The sequence below is a fragment of the Oncorhynchus gorbuscha genome, unplaced genomic scaffold, assembly GCF_021184085.1.
Source record: "Oncorhynchus gorbuscha isolate QuinsamMale2020 ecotype Even-year unplaced genomic scaffold, OgorEven_v1.0 Un_scaffold_985, whole genome shotgun sequence".
Classification (NCBI taxonomy): Eukaryota; Metazoa; Chordata; class Actinopteri; order Salmoniformes; family Salmonidae; genus Oncorhynchus; species Oncorhynchus gorbuscha.
Window position 1 is genome coordinate 195,453 of NW_025745907.1, and position 21,803 is coordinate 217,255.

The following is a 21,803-nucleotide window of genomic DNA, read 5'->3' on the forward strand; positions in this document are numbered from 1 at the left end:
TCACCAGACCCCATAGAGCTATATCTGGGGCATAGAGCTATATCTGGGTCACCAGACCCCATAGAGCTATATCTGGGGCATAGAGCTATATCTGGGGCACCAGACCCCATAGAGCTATAGCTGGGGCATAGAGCTATATCTGGGGCACCAGACCCCATAGAGCTATATCTGGGGCACCAGACCCCATAGAGCTATATCTGGGACATCAGACCCCATAGAGCTATATCTGGGACATCAGACCCCATAGAGCTATATCTGGGGCATCAGACCCCATAGAGCTATATCTGGGACATCAGACCCCCATAGAGCTATATCTGAGACATCAGACCCCATAGAGCTATATCTGGGACATCAGACCCCATAGAGCTATATCTGGGGCATCAGACCTCATAGAGCTATACCTGGGACATCAGACCCCATAGAGCTATATCTGGGACATCAGACCCCATAGAGCTATATCTGGGACACCAGACCCCATAGAGCTATATCTGGGATATCAGACCCCATACAGCTATATCTGGGACATCAGACCCCATAGAGCTATATCTGGGACATCAGACCCCATAGGGCTATACCTGGGACACCAGACCCCATAGAGCTATACCTGGGACACCAGACCCCATAGAGCTATATCTGGGACATCAGACCCCATAGAGCTATATCTGGGGCACCAGGCCCCATAGAGCTATATCTGGGACATCAGACCCCATAGAGCTATATCTGGGGCACCAGACCCCATAGAGCTATATCTGGGACATCAGACCCCATAGAGCTATACCTGGGACACCAGACCCCATAGAGCTATACCTGGGGCATCAGACCCCATAGAGCTATATCTGGGACACCAGACCCCATAGAGCTATATCTGGGACACCAGACCCCATAGAGCTATATCTGGGGCATCAGACCCCATAGAGCTATATCTGGGACATCAGACCCCATAGAGCTATATCTGGGGCATCAGACCCCATAGAGCTATATCTGGGGCACCAGACTCCATAGAGCTATATATAGGGAACCAGACCCCATAGAGCTATACCTGGGGCACCAGACCCCATAGAGCTATATCTGGGGCATAGAGCTATATCTGGGGCACCAGACCCCATAGAGCTATATCTGGGGCATCAGACCCCATAGAGCTATATCTGGGACATCAGACCCCATAGAGCTATATCTGGGACATCAGACCCCATAGAGCTATATCTGGGGCATCAGACCCCATAGAGCTATATCTGGGGCACCAGACCCCATAGAGCTATATCTGGGACACAAGACCCCATAGAGCTATATCTGGGGCATCAGACCCCATAGAGCTATATCTGGGACATCAGACCCCATAGAGCTATATCTGGGGCACCAGACCCCATAGAGCTATATCTGGGTCATAGAGCTATATCTGGGGCACCAGACCCCATAGAGCTATACCTGGGGCATATAGCTATATCTGGGGCATCAGACCCCATAGAGCTATATCTGGGGCATCAGACCCCATAGAGCGATATCTGAGTCATAGAGCTATATCTGGGGCACCAGACCCCATAGAGCTATACCTGGGGCATAGAGCTATATCTGGGACATCAGACCCCATAGAGCTATATCTGGGACATCAGACCCCATAGAGCTATATCTGGGACATCAGACCCCATAGAGCTATATCTGGGGCACCAGACCCCATATAACTATACCTGGGGCATAGAGCTATATCTGGGGCACCAGACCCCATAGAGCTATATCTGGGACACCAGACCCCATAGAGCTATATCTGGGGCATAGAGCTATATCTGGGACACCAGACCCCATAGAGCTATATCTGGGGCATAGAGCTATATCTGGGTCACCAGACCCCATAGAGCTATATCTGGGGCATAGAGCTATATCTGGGTCACCAGACCCCATAGAGCTATATCTGGGGCATAGAGCTATATCTGGGTCACCAGACCCCATAGAGCTATATCTGGGGCATAGAGCTATATCTGGGGCACCAGACCCCATAGAGCTATAGCTGGGGCATAGAGCTATATCTGGGGCACCAGACCCCATAGAGCTATATCTGGGGCACCAGACCCCATAGAGCTATATCTGGGACATCAGACCCCATAGAGCTATATCTGGGACATCAGACCCCATAGAGCTATATCTGGGGCATCAGACCCCATAGAGCTATATCTGGGACATCAGACCCCATAGAGCTATATCTGGGGCACCAGACCCCATAGAGCTATATCTTGGACATCAGACACCATAGAGCTATTCCTGGGGCACCAGACCCCATAGAGCTATATCTGGGGCACCAGACCCCATAGAGCTATATCTGGGGCATAGAGCTATATCTGGGTCACCAGACCCCATAGAGCTATATCTGGGGCATCAGACCCCATAGAGCTATATCTGGGGCATCAGACCCCCATAGAGCTATATCTGAGACATCAGACCCCATAGAGCTATATCTGGGGCATCAGACCCCCATAGAGCTATATCTGGGACATCAGACCCCATAGAGCTATATCTGGGGCATCAGACCCCCATAGAGCTATATCTGAGACATCAGACCCCATAGAGCTATATCTGGGACATCAGACCCCATAGAGCTATATCTGGGGCATCAGACCCCATAGAGCTATACCTGGGACATCAGACCCCATAGAGCTATATCTGGGACATCAGACCCCATAGAGCTATATCTGGGACACCAGGCCCCATAGAGCTATATCTGGGACATCAGACCCCATAGAGCTATATCTGGGGCACCAGACCCCATAGAGCTATATCTGGGGCATAGAGCTATATCTGGGGCACCAGACCCCATAGAGCTATACCTGGGGCATAGAGCTATATCTGGGACATCAGACCCCATAGAGCTATATCTGGGACATCAGACCCCATAGAGCTATATCTGGGGCACCAGACCCCATATAACTATACCTGGGGCATAGAGCTATATCTGGGGCACCAGACCCCATAGAGCTATATCTGGGACACCAGACCCCATAGAGCTATATCTGGGGCATAGAGCTATATCTGGGGCATAGAGCTATATCTGGGTCACCAGACCCCATAGAGCTATATCTGGGGCATAGAGCTATATCTGGGTGACCAGACCCCATAGAGCTATATCTGGGGCATAGAGCTATATCTGGGTCACCAGACCCCATAGAGCTATATCTGGGGCATAGAGCTATATCTGGGGCACCAGACCCCATAGAGCTATAGCTGGGGCATAGAGCTATATCTGGGGCACCAGACCCCATAGAGCTATATCTGGGGCACCAGACCCCATAGAGCTATATCTGGGGCATAGAGCTATATCTGGGTCACCAGACCCCATAGAGCTATATCTGGGGCATAGAGCTATATCTGGGGCACCAGACCCCATAGAGCTATAGCTGGGGCATAGAGCTATATCTGGGGCACCAGACCCCATAGAGCTATATCTGGGGCACCAGACCCCATAGAGCTATATCTGGGACATCAGACCCCATAGAGCTATATCTGGGACATCAGACCCCATAGAGCTATTCCTGGGGCACCAGACCCCATAGAGCTATATCTGGGACATCAGACCCCATAGAGCTATATCTGGGGCATAGAGCTATATCTGGGTCACCAGACCCCATAGAGCTATATCTGGGGCATCAGACCCCATAGAGCTATATCTGGGGCATCAGACCCCCATAGAGCTATATCTGAGACATCAGACCCCATAGAGCTATATCTGGGGCATCATACCCCCATAGAGCTATATCTGGGACATCAGACCCCATAGAGCTATATCTGGGGCATCAGACCCCCATAGAGCTATATCTGAGACATCAGACCCCATAGAGCTATATCTGGGACATCAGACCCCATAGAGCTATATCTGGGGCATCAGACCCCATAGAGCTATACCTGGGACATCAGACCCCATAGAGCTATATCTGGGACATCAGACCCCATAGAGCTATATCTGGGACACCAGACCCCATAGAGCTATATCTGGGACACCAGACCCCATAGAGCTATATCTGGGACATCAGACCCCATAGGGCTATACCTGGGACACCAGACCCCATAGAGCTATACCTGGGACACCAGACCCCATAGAGCTATATCTGGGACATCAGACCCCATAGAGCTATATCTGGGGCACCAGGCCCCATAGAGCTATATCTGGGACATCAGACCCCATAGAGCTATATCTGGGGCACCAGACCCCATAGAGCTATATCTGGGGCATAGAGCTATATCTGGGACATCAGACCCCATAGAGCTATATCTGGGGGCATAGAGCTATATCTGGGACATCAGACCCCATAGAGCTATATCTGGGGCACCAGACCCCATATAACTATACCTGGGGCATAGAGCTATATCTGGGGCACCAGACCCCATAGAGCTATATCTGGGACACCAGACCCCATAGAGCTATATCTGGGGCATAGAGCTATATCTGGGACACCAGACCCCATAGAGCTATATCTGGGGCATAGAGCTATATCTGGGTCACCAGACCCCATAGAGCTATATCTGGGGCATAGAGCTATATCTGGGTGACCAGACCCCATAGAGCTATATCTGGGGCATAGAGCTATATCTGGGTCACCAGACCCCATAGAGCTATATCTGGGGCATAGAGCTATATCTGGGGCACCAGACCCCATAGAGCTATAGCTGGGGCATAGAGCTATATCTGGGGCACCAGACCCCATAGAGCTATATCTGGGGCACCAGACCCCATAGAGCTATATCTGGGACATCAGACCCCATAGAGCTATATCTGGGACATCAGACCCCATAGAGCTATATCTGGGGCATCAGACCCCATAGAGCTATATCTGGGACATCAGACCCCATAGAGCTATATCTGGGGCACCAGACCCCATAGAGCTATATCTTGGACATCAGACACCATAGAGCTATTCCTGGGGCACCAGACCCCATAGAGCTATATCTGGGGCACCAGACCCCATAGAGCTATATCTGGGGCATAGAGCTATATCTGGGTCACCAGACCCCATAGAGCTATATCTGGGGCATCAGACCCCATAGAGCTATATCTGGGGCATCAGACCCCCATAGAGCTATATCTGAGACATCAGACCCCATAGAGCTATATCTGGGGCATCAGACCCCCATAGAGCTATATCTGGGACATCAGACCCCATAGAGCTATATCTGGGGCATCAGACCCCCATAGAGCTATATCTGAGACATCAGACCCCATAGAGCTATATCTGGGGCATCAGACCCCATAGAGCTATACCTGGGACATCAGACCCCATAGAGCTATATCTGGGACATCAGACCCCATAGAGCTATATCTGGGGCATCAGACCCCCATAGAGCTATATCTGAGACATCAGACCCCATAGAGCTATATCTGGGACATCAGACCCCATGGAGCTATATCTGGGGCATCTGACCCCATAGAGCTATACCTGGGACATCAGACCCCATAGAGCTATATCTGGGACATCAGATCCCATAGAGCTATATCTGGGACACCAGACCCCATAGAGCTATATCTGGGATATCAGACCCCATACAGCTATATCTGGGACATCAGACCCCATAGAGCTATATCTGGGACATCAGACCCCATAGGGCTATACCTGGGACACCAGACCCCATAGAGCTATACCTGGGACACCAGACCCCATAGAGCTATATCTGGGACATCAGACCCCATAGAGCTATATCTGGGGCACCAGGCCCCATAGAGCTATATCTGGGACATCAGACCCCATAGAGCTATATCTGGGGCACCAGACCCCATAGAGCTATATCTGGGGCATAGAACTATATCTGGGGCACCAGACCCCATAGAGCTATATCTGGGGCATCAGACCCCCATAGAGCTATATCTGGGACATCAGACCCCATAGAGCTATATCTGGGACATCAGACCCCATAGAGCTATATCTGGGGCACCAGACCCCATAGAGCTATATCTGGGGCACCAGGCCCCATAGAGCTATATCTGGGACATCAGACCCCATAGAGCTATATCTGGGGCACCAGACCCCATAGAGCTATATCTGGGGCATAGAACAATATCTGGGGCACCAGACCCCATAGAGCTATATCTGGGGCATCAGACCCCATAGAGCTATATCTGGGGCACCAGACCCCATAGAGATATATCCGGGGCATAGAACTATATCTGGGGCACCAGACCCCATAGAGCTATATCTGGGGCATCAGACCCCCATAGAGCTATATCTGGGACATCAGACCCCATAGAGCTATATCTGGGGCATAGAGCTATATCTGGGGCATCAGACCCCATAGAGCTATATCTGGGTCACCAGACCCCATAGAGCTATATCTGGGACATCAGACCCCATAGAGCTATATCTGGGACATCAGACCCCATAGAGCTATACCTGGGACATCAGACCCCATAGAGCTATATCTGGGACACCAGACCCCATAGAGCTATATCTGGGGCATCAGACCCCATAGAGCTATATCTGGGACATCAGACCCCATAGAGCTATATCTGGGACACCAGACCCCATAGAGCTATATCTGGGGCATAGAGCTATACCTGGGGCATCAGACCCCATAGAGCTATATCTGGGGCATCAGACCCCATAGAGCTATACCTGGGACACCAGACCCCATAGAGCTATATCTGGGGCATCAGACCCCATAGAGCTATATCTGGGACACCAGACCCCATAGAGCTATATCTGGGGCATCAGACCCCATAGAGCTATATCTGGGGCATCAGACCCCATAGAGCTATACCTGGGCCACCAGATGACACATTTCTTATAATTGGAATGTTATAAAATCCTACCTGTAGAGAGACACACACGCGCACACACACAGGTGGGTTACATGTTGAGTTGAAGAGGCGCGGTTTAGTAACAGGGGGGTGTGTGTGTGTGTGTAGCGGTTCTCTCATGCTCTCCAATGTACTGCCTATGCAAGCAGCAGTCAGCCAGTGGAAAGAACGAGAGCCGAGTCGCGCTGAAGGAAGACACGGCTGCGGATCTTAATGAGCCAGTTGCCCGTTACAAACGGAGATAAACACACACACACACACACACACAAGACACGGACACTGATTGAAACAACAAACGGACATTTGAGGTTCTCCAAACAAAACTTCTACTATAGTCGCAACGCACAAAAATCTAAACCGAACGAAAGCCATGGCTGACTCCGGAGCGAACAGCAACAGCGACGGGGAGGAAAAACCGATGCGGGGCTTCGCTCGCCAGGGCGCTCTCCGACAGAAGAACGTGCACGAAGTGAAGGATCACAAGTTCATCGCTCGTTTCTTCAAACAGCCGACCTTCTGCAGCCACTGCACCGACTTCATCTGGTGAGAGAGATGGATGGAGGGGAGGGGGGAGGAGGGGAGGGGAGAGACCGAGAGAGGTACCGCCGGGGTGGCTTTGAATGAAGAGTTTGACCCGTTTTTGCCGAGGGCTGTAGGCTACTGTTGGAAAGAGGGAGAGATATCGGAGTGTCTGAGCGGGGATAGGAGAGTAGAACAGAGCAGGCTTGGATACACACGGGGCACAGACGTCAATTCAAAGTCTATTCCACGTTGGTTGACGGGGGACACGACGCACTGTGTGCCCAGTGGCTATAGGCTGTCCAGTATCTCACCCCTGCATCAGGCTATAGGCTGGCCAGTATCTCACCCCTGCATCAGGCTATAGGTTGTCCAGTATCTCACCCCTGCAGCATCAGGCTAGACTATAGGCTGTCCAGTATCTCACCCCTGCATCAGGCTATAGGTTGTCCAGTATCTCACCCCTGCAGCATCAGGCTAGACTATAGGCTGTCCAGTATCTCACCCCTGCATCAGGCTATAGGCTGTCCAGTATCTCACCCCTGCATCAGGCTATAGGCTGGCCAGTATCTCACCCCTGCATCAGGCTATAGGCTGTCCAGTATCTCACCCCTGCATCAGGCTATAGGCTGTCCAGTATCTCACCCCTGCATCAGGCTATAGGTTGTCCAGTATCTCACCCCTGCAGCATCAGGCTAGACTATAGGCTGTCCAGTATCTCACCCCTGCATCAGGCTATAGGCTGTCCAGTATCTCACCCCTGCATCAGGCTAGACTATAGGCTGTCCAGTATCTCACCCCTGCAGCATCAGGCTAGACTATAGGCTGTCCAGTATCTCACCCCTGCATCAGGCTATAGGCTGTCCAGTACCTCACCCCTGCATCAGGCTAGACTATAGGCTGTCCAGTATCTCACCCCTACATCAGGCTAGGCTATAGGCTGTCCAGTATCTCACCCCTGCATCAGGCTATAGGCTGTCCAGTATCTCACCCCTCATCAGGCACTATAGGCCCTATCTCACCCCTGCATCAGGCTATAGGCTGTCCAGTACCTCACCCCTGCATCAGGCTAGACTATAGGCTGTCCAGTATCTCACCCCTGCAGCATCAGGCTAGACTATAGGCTGTCCAGTATCTCACCCCTGCAGCATCAGGCTAGACTATAGGCTGTCCAGTATCTCACCCCTGCATCAGGCTATAGGCTGTCCAGTACCTCACCCCTGCATCAGGCTAGCTATAGGCTGTCCAGTATCTCACCCCTGCAGCATCAGGGACTATAGGCTGTCCAGTTTCTACCCCTGCATCAGGCTAGACTATAGGCTGTCCAGTATCTCACCCCTGCATCAGGCTATAGGCTGTCCAGTATCTCACCCCTGCATCAGGCTATAGGCTGTCCAGTTTCTCACCCCTGCATCAGCATCAGGCTAGGCTATAGGCTGTCCAGTTTCTCACCCCTGTAGTAGCATCAGGTTAGGCTAGGTTAGGCTAGGCTATACGCTGTCCAGTATCTCACCCCTGCAGCAGCAGGCTAGGCTAGGCTATAGTCTGTCCAGTATCTCACCCCTGCTGCAGCAGGTTAGGCTAGGCTATAGGCTGTCCAGTAGGTTGTTCCAGCATCATGAGCATCACGCAACATGAGAATGACGGTAGGGGACGGACTCACAGGTGGAACACATTAAGTAATAGAACTCTTCTGTTTTAGTGGTTAGCCTAGTGGTTAGAGCAGGTAGCCTAGTGGTTAGAGCAGGTAGCCTAGTGGTTAGAGCAGGTAGCCTAGTGGTTAGAGCAGGTAGCCTAGTGGTTAGAGACAGGTAGCCTAGTGGTTAGAGCAGGTAGCCTAGTGGTTAGAGCAGGTAGCCTAGTGGTTAGAGACAGGTAGCCTAGTGGTTAGAGGCAGGTAGCCTAGTGGTTAGAGCAGGTAGCCTAGTGGTAAGAGACAGGTAGCCTAGTGGTTAGAGACAGGTAGCCTAGTGGTTAGAGACAGGTAGCCTAGTGGTTAGAGACAGGTAGCCTAGTGGTTAGAGCAGGTAGCTTGGGAGCGAGGGAGCCAGGGAGCGTTGGACTAGTAACCATCAGGTAGCCTAGTGGTTAGAGTGTTGGACTAGTAACCAGCAGGTAGCCTAGTGGTTAGAGCGTTGGACTAGTAACCAGCAGGTAGCCTAGTGGTTAGAGCGTTGGGCCAGTAACCAGCAGGTAGCCTAGTGGTTAGAGCAGGTAGCCTAGTGGTTAGAGCGTTGGACTAGTAACCAGCAGGTAGCCTAGTGGTTAGAGCGTTGGGCCAGTAACCAGCAGGTAGCCTAGTGGTTAGAGCAGGTAGCCTAGTGGTTAGAGCGTTGGGCCAGTAACCAGCAGGTAGCCTAGTGGTTAGAGCGTTGGGCCAGTAACCAGCAGGTAGCCTAGTGGTTAGAGCATTGGGCCAGTAACCAGCAGGTAGCCTAGTGGTTAGAGCGTTGGGCCAGTAACCAGCAGGTAGCCTAGTGGTTAGAGCAGGTAGCCTAGTGGTTAGAGCGTTGGACTAGTAACCAGCAGGTAGCCTAGTGGTTAGAGCGTTGGGCCAGTAACCAGCAGGTAGCCTAATGGTTAGAGCAGGTAGCCTAGTGGTTAGAGCGTTGGACTAGTAACCAGCAGGTAGCCTAGTGGTTAGAGCGTTGGGCCAGTAACCAGCAGGTAGCCTAGTGGTTAGAGCGTTGGGCCAGTAACCAGCAGGTAGCCTAGTGGTTAGAGCGTTGGGCCAGTAACCAGCAGGTAGCCTAGTGGTTAGAGCAGGTAGCCTAGTGGTTAGAGCGTTGGGCCAGTAACCAGCAGGTAGCCTAGTGGTTAGAGCGTTGGGCCAGTAACCAGCAGGTAGCCTAGTGGTTAGAGTGTTGGACTAGTAACCAGCAGGTAGCCTAGTGGTTAGAGCGTTGGACTAGTAACCAGCAGGTAGCCTAGTGGTTAGAGCGTTGGGCCAGTAACCAGCAGGTAGCCTAATGGTTAGAGCAGGTAGCCTAGTGGTTAGAGCGTTGGACTAGTAACCAGCAGGTAGCCTAGTGGTTAGAGCGTTGGGCCAGTAACCAGCAGGTAGCCTAGTGGTTAGAGCAGGTAGCCTAGTGGTTAGAGCGTTGGGCCAGTAACCAGCAGGTAGCCTAGTGGTTAGAGCGTTGGGCCAGTAACCAGCAGGTAGCCTAGTGGTTAGAGCGTAGCTTTTTGTTATGGAGGACAACGTTGCTTTCGTCCTCTAAAATGAGGCAGATTTTTCTCTGAGGCTTTTTGCCCACGAACTTCAATTTACCCCTCGTATTAGTTGTTTACAGTGATCCAATCTGTCTGTAAACTCGAGAACAAGTTTTATTTTGTCCAGTAATGGCTGTTCTCAACTCTCTAGAGACGTCAGGAGCGGTAGAGATACTCTTAATGATCGGCTATGAAAAGCCAAACTGACATTTACTCCTGAGAGTGCTGACTTGTTGCACCTTCAACAACCACTGTGATTATTATTATTTGACCCTGCTGGTCATCTATGAACATTTGAACATCTTGGCCATGTTCTGTTATAATCTCCACCCGGCACAGCCAGAAGAGGACTGGCCACCCCTCATAGCCTGGTTCCTCTCTAGGTTTCTTCCTAGCTGCCCCTCATAGCCTGGTCCCTCTCTCGGTTTCTTCCTAGCCACCCCTCATAGCCTGGTCCCTCTCTCGGTTTCTTCCTAACCTCCCCTCATAGCCTGGTCCCTCTCTCGGTTTCTTCCTAACCTCCCCTCATAGCCTGGTCCCTCTCTCGGTTTCTTCCTAACCTCCCCTCATAGCCTGGTCCCTCTCTCGGTTTCTTCCTAGCCACCCCTCATAGCCTGGTCCCTCTCTCGGTTTCTTCCTAACCTCCCCTCATAGCCTGGTCCCTCTCTCGGTTTCTTCCTAACCTCCCCTCATAGCCTGGTTCCTCTCTAGGTTTCTTCCTAACCTCCCCTCATAGCCTGGTTCCTCTCTCGGTTTCTTCCTAGCCACCCCTCATAGCCTGGTTCCTCTCTAGGTTTCTTCCTAACCTCCCCTCATAGCCTGGTTCCTCTCTAGGATTCTTCCTAACCTCCCCTCATAGCCTGGTTCCTCTCTAGGATTCTTCCTAACCTCCCCTCATAGCCTGGTTCCTCTCTAGGTTTCTTCCTAACCTCCCCTCATAGCCTGGTTCCTCTCTAGGATTCTTCCTAACCTCCCCTCATAGCCTGGTTCCTCTCTAGGTTTCTTCCTAGGTTCCTAGGTTCCAGCCTTTCTAGGGAGTTTTTCCTAGCCACCGTGCTTCTACACCTGCATTGCTTGTTGTTTGTGGTTTTAGGCTGGGTTTCTGTACAGCACTTTGAGATATCAGCTGATGTACGAAGGGCTTTATAAATACATTTGATTGATTGATAGTCTAGGAGTTGATCTGAGCCATATTAAGACCTGTTTTTGTTCTAAGGAAATGAATGTGATTTGATTTGTTGTGTGTTGGGTGGGGGTGATTGTTTCTCATTTAAAAAACACAAACCAGAGTGTCCCGGGGTGTTGAGTGACATGTTGAGAGTGTGTGTGTGTGTGTGTGTGTGTGTGTGTGTGTGTGTGTGTGTGTGTGTGTGTGTGTGTGTGTGTGTGTGTGTGTGTGTGTGTGTGTGTGTGTGTGTGTGTGTGTGTGTGTGTGTGTGTGTGTGTGTTTTTTGACTAATGATTTTTCTATGTATCTGTTTTGTAGGGGATTTGGCAAGCAGGGATTCCAGTGTCAAGGTAGGTGTCTCTCCACTACTCACTCACTCACTCACTCACTCACTCACACTCACTCTCACTCACTCACTCACTCACTCACTCACTCACACTCACCCACACACACCACTATCTGCCTCAGGGTTCTGATTCTGGAACCTTTCTGCACTCAGCATGGAAGAGAACTATGCCAATCTTTCTTCTTCTCTACTTACTCGCTTTTCTCTCTCTCCTCTCGCTTCATCTCTCTCATCTCTCTTTATCTCTCTCTCTCTTTATCTCTCTCTCTCTCTCTCTCTCTCTCTCTCTCTCTCTCTTTATCTCTCTCTCTGTTTCTCTCTCTCTCTCTCTCTCTCTCTCTGTCTCACTCTCTCTCTCTCTCTCTCTCTCTCTCTCTCTCTCTCTCTCTCTCTCTCTCTGTCTCTCTCTCTGTCTCTCTTTCTCCCTCTGCTCTCTCTCTCTCTCTCTCTGTCTCACTCTCTCTCTGTCTCTCTGTCTCTCTTTCTCTCTCTTCTCTCTATATATATATATATATATATATATATATATATATATATATATATATTATTATATGAAACTTACTCGCTTTTCTCTCTCTCCTCTCGCTTCATCTCTCTCATCTCTCTTTATCTCTCTCTCTCTTTATCTCTCTCTCTCTTTCTCTCTCTCTCTCTCTCTCTCTCTTTATCTCTCTCTCTGTTTCTCTCTCTCTCTCTCTCTCTATCTCTCTCTCTGTTTTTCTCTCTCTCTCTCTCTCTTTATCTCTCTCTCTCTCTCTTTATCTCTCTCTCTCTCTCTTTATCTCTCTCTCTGTTTCTCTCTCTCTCTCTGTCTCTCGTCTTCTCTTGCTCTTCCTCTCGCTCTCTGTTCCTCTGTCTCTCTCTCTGTCTCTCTCTCTGTCTCTCTCTCTCTCTCTCTCTCTCTCTCTCTCTCTCTCTCTCTCTCTCTCTCTCTCTCTCTCTCTCTCTCTCTCTCTCTCTCTCTCTCTCTCTCTCTCTCTCTGTCTCTCTCTCTCTCCCTGCTACTCCCTCCGTGTGTGTCGGGGTTGTCCTGGGTTGAGCTCTCTCAGCAACCTGTGGGTCTGGAGTAGAGAGAGTCACTACACAGCTCAGGGCAAAAGGGAATTCCTCTCTCCACTAGGTCACACAAACATTCACATTTAGCTGTGTGTGTGTGCACAGTCACAGGAAACATCACTGGGAGGTGTGTGTGTGTGTGTGTGTGTGTGTGTCTGTGTGTGTGTGTGTGTGTGTGTGTGTGTGTGTGTGTGTGTGTGTGTGTGTGTGTGTGTGTGTGTGTGTGTGTGTGTGTGTGTGTGTGTGTGTGTGTGTGTCTGTGTCTGTCTGTCTGAGGTTCTGTCTGTCTGTCTGTTTTTTGTTAATGTCAATGTTTATCATATTTTTATTTTCAATTGAACAAGTCAGTTAAAGAACACATTCTTATTTACAATGACGGCCTAGGAACAATGGGTTAACTTCCTGTTCAGGGGCAGAATGACAGATTTTTACCTTGTCAGCTCAGGGATTCGTTCTAGTCAACCTTTCAGTTACTTTCCCAACGTCTCTAACTGTCTGTCTGTCTGTCTGTCTCTAACCACAAGCTACCTGCTCTAACCACAAGCTACCTGCTCTAACCACTAGGCTACCTGCTCTAACCACTAGGCTAGGTTCTAGCTCTTTAACAATGTTTAGGCTATTTTCAATTGAACAAGTCAGTTAAAGAACACATTCTTATTTACCAATGACGGCCTAGGAACAATGGGTTAACCCTGTTCAGGGGCAGAATACAGATTTTTACCTTGTCAGCTCAACCACTAGCTACCTGTTACTTTCTAACCACAAGCTACCTGCTCTAACCACAAGCTACCTGCTCTAACCACAAGCTACCTGCTCTAACCACAAGGCTACCTGCTCTAACCACTAGGCTACCTGCTCTAACCACTAGGCTACCTGCTCTAACCACTAGGCTACCTGCTCTAACCACTAGGCTACCTGCTCTAACCACTAGGCTACCTGCTCTAACCACAAGCTACCTGCTCTAACCACAAGCTACCTGCTCTAACCACTAGGCTACCTGCTCTAACCACAAGGCTACCTGCTCTAACCACTAGGCTACCTGCTCTAACCACTAGGCTACCTGCTCTAACCACTAGGCTACCTGCTCTAACCACAAGGCTACCTGCTCTAACCACAAGGCTACCTGCTCTAACCACTAGGCTACCTGCTCTAACCACTAGGCTACCTGCTCTAACCACTAGGCTACCTGCCTCTAACCACTAGACTAGCAACCTTTCAGTTACTTTCCCAACGCTCTAACCACAAGCTACCTGCTCTAACCACAAGCTACCTGCTCTAACCACCAGGCTACCTGCTCTAACCACCAGGCTACCTGCTCTAACCACAAGGCTACCTGCTCTAACCACTAGGCTACCTGCTCTAACCACTAGGCTACCTGCTCTAACCACTAGGCTACCTGCCTCTAACCACTAGACTACCTGCCTCTAACCACTAGGCTACCTGCTCTAACCACTAGGCTACCTGCTCTAACCACTAGGCTACCTGCCTCTAACCACTAGGCTACCTGCTCTAACCACTAGGCTACCTGCCTCTAACCACTAGGCTACCTGCTCTAACCACTAGGCTACCTGCTCTAACCACTAGGCTACCTGCTCTAACCACTAGGCTACCTGCTCTAACCACTAGGCTACCTGCTCTAACCACTAGGCTACCTGCTCTAACCACTAGGCTAGCTGACTATTGTAAATGACTGTTGTAGCTGAATATTGTTGTTGACTATTGTAAATGACTGTTGTATCTGTCTATTGTAGCTGACTATTGTAAATGACTGTTGTAGCTGACTATTGTAGCTGACTATTCTAGTTGACTATTGTAGCTGACTATTGTAAATGACTATTGTAAATGACTGTTGTAGCTGACATTTTAATTTGACTATTGTAGCTGACTATTGTTGTTGACTATTGTAGCTGACTATTGTTGTTGACTATTGTAGCTGACTATTGAATCTGACTATTGTAGCTGACTATTGTAAATGACTGTTGTAGCTGAATATTGTAAATGACTGTTGTAGCTGACTATTGTAGTTGATGGTTGTAGCTGAATATTGTAAATGACTATTGTAGCTGACTTTTGTAGCTGACTATTGTAGCTGACTATTGTAGCTGACTATTGTAGCTGACTATTGTAGCTCACTATTGAATCTGACTATTGTCACTGACTATTGTAGCTGACTATTGTAAATGACTGTTGTAGCTGACTATTGAATTTGACTATTGTAGCTGACTATTGTCGCTGACTATTGTCGCTGACTATTGTAGCTGACTATTGTAGCTGACTATTGTAGCTGACTATTGTAGCTGAATATTGTAGTTGACTATTGTAGCTGAATATTGTAGCTGACCATTGTAGTTGACTGTTGTAGCTGACTATTGTAGTTGACTGTTGTAGCTGAATATTGTTGTTGACTATTGTAGCTGACTATTGTAGCTGACTATTGTAAATGACTGTTGTAGCTGAATATTGTAAATGACTGTTGTAGCTGACTATTGTAGTTGATGGTTGTAGCTGAATATTGTAAATGACTATTGTAGCTGACTTTTGTAGCTGACTATTGTAGTTGACTATTGTAGCTGACTATTGTAGTTGACTCTTGAAGCTGAATATTGTAGCTGACTATTGAAGCTGAATATTGTAGCTGACTATTGTAGCTGACTATTGTAGCTGACTATTGTAGTTGACTATTGTAGCTGACTATTGTAGCTGAATATTGTAAATTACTATTGTTGTTGACTATTGTAGCTGAATATTGTTGTTGACTATTGTAGCTGAATATTGTTGTTGACTATTGTAAATGACTGTTGTAGCTGACTATTGAATCTGACTATTGTAGCTGACTATTGTAAATGACTGTTGTAGCTGACTATTGTAGCTGAATATTGTAGCTGACTATTGTAAATGACTGTTGTAGTTGACTATTGTTGCTGAATATTGTAGCTGACTATTGTAGCTGACTATTGTAGCTGACTATTGTAGCTGAATATTGTAAATTACTATTGTTGTTGACTATTGTAGCTGACTATTGTAGCTGAATATTGTTGTTGACTATTGTAGCTGACTATTGGAGCTGAATATTGTTGTTGACTATTGTAGCTGACTATTGTAGCTGACTATTGGAGCTGAATATTGTTGTTGACTATTGTAGCTGACTATTGTAGCTGACTATTGGAGCTGAATATTGTTGTTGACTATTGTAGCTGACTATTGTAGCTGACTATTGGAGCTGAATATTGTTGTTGACTATTGTAGCTGACTATTGTAGCTGACTATTGGAGCTGAATATTGTTGTTGACTATTGTAGCTGACTATTGAATCTGACTATTGAATCTGACTATTGTAAATGACTGTTGTAGCTGAATATTGTAAATGACTGTTGTAGCTGACTATTGTAGTTGATGGTTGTAGCTGAATATTGTAAATGACTATTGTAGCTGACTTTTGTAGCTGACTATTGTAGCTGACTATTGTAGCTGACTATTGTAGCTGACTATTGTAGCTCACTATTGAATCTGACTATTGTCACTGACTATTGTAGCTGACTATTGTAAATGACTGTTGTAGCTGACTATTGAATTTGACTATTGTAGCTGACTATTGTCGCTGACTATTGTCGCTGACTATTGTAGCTGACTATTGTAGCTGACTATTGTAGCTGACTATTGTAGCTGAATATTGTAGTTGACTATTGTAGCTGAATATTGTAGCTGACCATTGTAGTTGACTGTTGTAGCTGACTATTGTAGTTGACTGTTGTTGTTGACTATTGTAGCTGACTATTGTAGCTGACTATTGTAAATGACTGTTGTAGCTGAATATTGTAAATGACTGTTGTAGCTGACTATTGGAGTTGATGGTTGTAGCTGAATATTGTAAATGACTATTGTAGCTGACTTTTGTAGCTGACTATTGTAGTTGACTATTGTAGCTGACTATTGTAGTTGACTCTTGAAGCTTAATATTGTAGCTGACTATTGAAGCTGAATATTGTAGCTGACTATTGTAGCTGACTATTGTAGCTGACTATTGTAGTTGACTATTGTAAATGACTATTGTAGCTGACTATTGTAGCTGAATATTGTAGCTGACTATTGTAAATGACTGTTGTAGCTGACTATTGTAGCTGACTATTGTAGCTGACTATTGTAGCTGACTATTGTAAATGACTATTGTAGCTGACTGTTGTAGCTGACTATTGTAGCTGAATATTGTAAATTACTATTGTTGTTGACTATTGTAGCTGAATATTGTTGTTGACTATTGTAGCTGAATATTGTTGTTGACTATTGTAAATGACTGTTGTAGCTGACTATTGAATCTGACTATTGTAGCTGACTATTGTAGCTGACTATTGTAGCTGAATATTGTAAATTACTATTGTTGTTGACTATTGTAAATGACTGTTGTAGTTGACTATTGTTGCTGAATATTGTAGCTGACTATTGTAGCTGACTATTGTAGCTGACTATTGTAGCTGAATATTGTAAATTACTATTGTTGTTGACTATTGTAGCTGACTATTGTAGCTGAATATTGTTGTTGACTATTGTAGCTGACTATTGTAGCTGACTATTGGAGCTGAATATTGTTGTTGACTATTGTAGCTGACTATTGTAGCTGACTATTGGAGCTGAATATTGTTGTTGACTATTGTAGCTGACTATTGTAGCTGACTATTGGAGCTGAATATTGTTGTTGACTATTGTAGCTGACTATTGTAGCTGACTATTGGAGCTGAATATTGTTGTTGACTATTGTAGCTGACTATTGTAGCTGACTATTGGAGCTGAATATTGTTGTTGACTATTGGAGCTGAATATTGTTGTTGACTATTGTAGCTGACTATTGTAGCTGACTATTGGAGCTGACTATTGTTGTTGACTATTGTAGCTGACTATTGTAGCTGACTATTGGAGCTGAATATTGTTGTTGACTATTGGAGCTGAATATTGTTGTTGACTATTGTAGTTGACTATTGTAGTTGACTATTGTAGTTGACTATTGTAGCTGACTATTGTAGCTGACTATTGTAAATGACTGTTGTAGCTGACTATTGTAGCTGAATATTGTAGCTGACTATTGGAGCTGACTATTGTTGCTGAATATTGTAGCTGACTATTGTAGCTGACTATTGTAGCTGACTATTGTAGCTGAATATTGTAAATTACTATTGTTGTTGACTATTGTAGCTGACTATTGTAGCTGACTATTGTAGCTGACTATTGTAGCTGACTATTGGAGCTGACTATTGTAGCTGACTATTGGAGCTGACTATTGTTGTTGACTATTGTAGCTGACTATTGGAGCTGACTATTGGAGCTGAATATTGTTGTTGACTATTGTAGCTGACTATTGTAAATGACTGTTGTAGCCGACTATTGTAAATGACTGTTGTAGCTGACTGATGTAGCTGACTGATGTGGTTTTATTTGTCTCTCCACACACACCTCAAGTTTTGTTTGTCCGTAGTTGAACTTTATATCACTTAGGACATCACAGACGTAGGAGTTTGTGTTACGTAACATTCTGCAGGGGGTGTGTGTGAGCATGCATTACGGAGATTAGAAGATAAATGGGAGTGTGTGATGTTTACCAGTGAACACACTGTCTGTGTTTGTATGGGGTTTCTAACTTGTGTTTATAGTGTATCTACAGAGCCTTCAGAGAGTCTTCATACCCCTGGATATACTCTACATGTTGTGGTGTTACAGCCTGATTTAAAACAATTATTACGTTATATTTTATTTTCTCACCCATCTATCACCCACAACATCCCATAATGACAAACTGAATAAACAAACAAACATGGTTTTTTGTTGTCGTTATGTTTGCAAAAAATAAAACATCTAATTTTTTTTCACCTGAGTCAATAATGTGTTAGAGTATAATCTTTGGCAGCGATTACAGCCGTGAGTCTTTCTGGGTAAATCTTTAATCTTTAACACAATAACAATAACAACGCATCAAAATCCGTCTGTTTAAACTAGAGATGTCATCGGGCATCTCAAATCCGAGCTACAGTGGTGACCGAGCTACGGTGGTGTTTCTCAGACCGTGAGACATCTGCCGTGGAAGGTGACCGAGCTACGGACCATGAGACATCTGCCGTGGAAGGTGACCGAGCTACGGTGGTGTTTCTCAGACCGTGAGACATCTGCCGTGGAAGGTGACCGAGCTACGGACCATGAGACATCTGCCGTGGAAGGTGACCGAGCTACGGTGGTGTTTCTCAGACCGTGAGACATCTGCCATGGAAGGTGACCGAGCTACAGACCATGAGACATCTGCCGTGGAAGGTGACCGAGCTACGGTGGTGTTTCTCAGACCGTGAGACATCTGCCGTGGAAGGTGACCGAGCTACGGACCATGAGACATCTGCCGTGGACAGGTGAAGGTGACCGAGCTACAGACCATGAGACATCTGGTGTTTCTACGGACCATGAGACATCTGCTGTGGAAGGTGACCGAGCTACAGACCATGAGACATCTGCCGTGGAAGGTGACCGAGCTACGGACCATGAGACATCTACTGTGGAAGGTGACCGAGCTACACATCTGCCGTGGAAGGTGACCGAGCTATGGTGGTATTTCTCGGACCATGAGACATCTGCCGTGGAAGGTGACCGAGCTACGGTGGTGTTTCTCAGACCATGAGACATCTGCCGTGGAAGGTGACCGAGCCACGGTGGTGTTTCTCAGACCATGAGACATCTGCCGTGGAAGGTGACCGAGCTACGGTGGTGTTTCTCAGACCATGAGACATCTGCCGTGGAAGGTGACCGAGCTACGGTGGTGTTTTTCAGACCATGAGACATCTGCCGTGGAAGGTGACCGAGCTACGGAACATGAGACATCTGCCGTGGAAGGTGACCGAGCTACGGTGGTGACCGAGCTACAGTGGTGTTTCTCAGACCATGAGACATCTGCCGTGGAAGGTGACCGAACTACGGTGGTGTTTCTCGGACCATGAGACATCTGCCGTGGAAGGTGAGCGAGCTACGGTGGTGTTTCTCAGACTATGAGACATCTGCCGTGGAAGGTGACCGAGCTACGGACCATGAGACATCTGCCGTGGAAGGTGACCGAGCTACGGTGGTGACCGAGCTACAGTGGTGTTTCTCAGACCGTGAGACATCTGCCGTGGAAGGTGACCGAGCTACGGTGGTGTTTCTCAGACCGTGAGACATCTGTCGTAGAAGGTGACCGAGCTACGGTGGTGGTTCTCAGACCATGAGACATCTGCCGTGGAAGGTGACCGAGCTACCGTGGTGTTTCTCAGACCATGAGACATCTGCCGTGGAAGGTGACCGAGCTACGGTGGTATTTCTCAGACCATGAGACATCTGCCGTGGAAGGTGACCGAGCTACGGTCGTGTTTCTCAGACCATGAGACATCTGCCGTGGAAGGTCACCGAGCTACGGTGGTGTTTCTCAGACCATGAGCCATCTGCCGTGGAAGGTGACCGAGCTACGGTCGTGTTTCTCAGACCATGAGACATCTGCCGTGGAAGGTGACCGAGCTACACATCTGCCGGCCGTGGAAGTTGACCGAGCTACGGTGGTGTTTCTCAGACCATGAGACATCTGCCGTGGAAGGTGACCGAGCTACGGTGGTGTTTCTCAGACCATGAGCCATCTGCCGTGGAAGGTGACCGAGCTACGGTCGTGTTTCTCAGACCATGAGACATCTGCCGTGGAAGGTCACCGAGCTACGGACCATGAGACATCTGCCGTGGAAGGTGACCAAGCTACGGTGGTGTTTCTCAGACCGTGAGACATCTGCCGTGGAAGGTGACCGAGCTACAGACCATGAGACATCTGCCGTGGAAGGTGACCGAGCTACGGACCATGAGACATCTACTGTGGAAGGTGACCGAGCTACGGTGGTGTTTCTCAGACCATGAGACATCTGCCGTGGAAGGTGACCGAGCTACGGACCATGAGACATCTGCCATGGAAGGTGACCGAGCTACACATCTGCCGTGGAAGGTGACCGAGCTATGGTGGTATTTCTCGGACCATGAGACATCTGCCGTGGAAGGTGACCGAGCTACGGTGGTGTTTCTCAGACCATGAGACATCTGCCGTGGAAGGTGACCGAGCCACGGTGGTGTTTCTCAGACCATGAGACATCTGCCGTGGAAGGTGACCGAGCTACGGTGGTGTTTCTCAGACCATGAGACATCTGCCGTGGAAGGTGACCGAGCTACGGTGGTGTTTTCAGACCATGAGACATCTGCCGTGGAAGGTGACCATACGGAACATGAGACATCTGCCGTGGAAGGTGACCGAGCTACGGTGGTGACCGAGCTACAGTGGTGTTTCTCAGACCATGAGACATCTGCCGTGGAAGGTGACCGAGCTACGGTCGTGTTTCTCAGACCATGAGACATCTGCCGTGGAAGGTCACCGAGCTACGGACCATGAGACATCTGCCGTGGAAGGTGACCAAGCTACGGTGGTGTTTCTCAGACCGTGAGACATCTGCCGTGGAAGGTGACCGAGCTACAGACCATGAGACATCTGCCGTGGAAGGTGACCGAGCTACGGACCATGAGACATCTACTGTGGAAGGTGACCGAGCTACGGTGGTGTTTCTCAGACCATGAGACATCTGCCGTGGAAGGTCTACGGACCATGAGACATCTGCCGTGGAAGGTGAGGTACACATCTGCCGTGGAAGGTGACCGAGCTATGGTGGTATTTCTCGGACCATGAGACATCTGCCGTGGAAG

General features: G+C 48.1%; 1 protein-coding gene across 2 annotated transcripts in view; it reads left to right on the top strand.

Annotated features, from left to right (window-relative positions):
- The first annotated feature begins 6,950 nt into the window (after positions 1-6,950).
- The window catches only part of LOC124020916 (protein kinase C beta type-like), a 36,275-nt gene continuing 21,422 nt past the window's right edge, over positions 6,951-21,803 (top strand). Inside the window, exons 1-3 of one of the 2 annotated variants that reach the window (XM_046336230.1) lie at positions 6,951-7,315; positions 11,991-12,022; positions 18,713-18,850. In XM_046336230.1, the coding sequence (XP_046192186.1) occupies positions 7,143-7,315; positions 11,991-12,022; positions 18,713-18,789 (282 nt within the window). In that variant the 5' untranslated portion in view covers positions 6,951-7,142 and the 3' untranslated portion in view covers positions 18,790-18,850. Of the gene's footprint in view, positions 7,316-11,990; positions 12,023-18,712; positions 18,851-21,803 lie in introns of those variants that run through there. The other variant, XR_006836162.1, reaches the window with a different exon arrangement.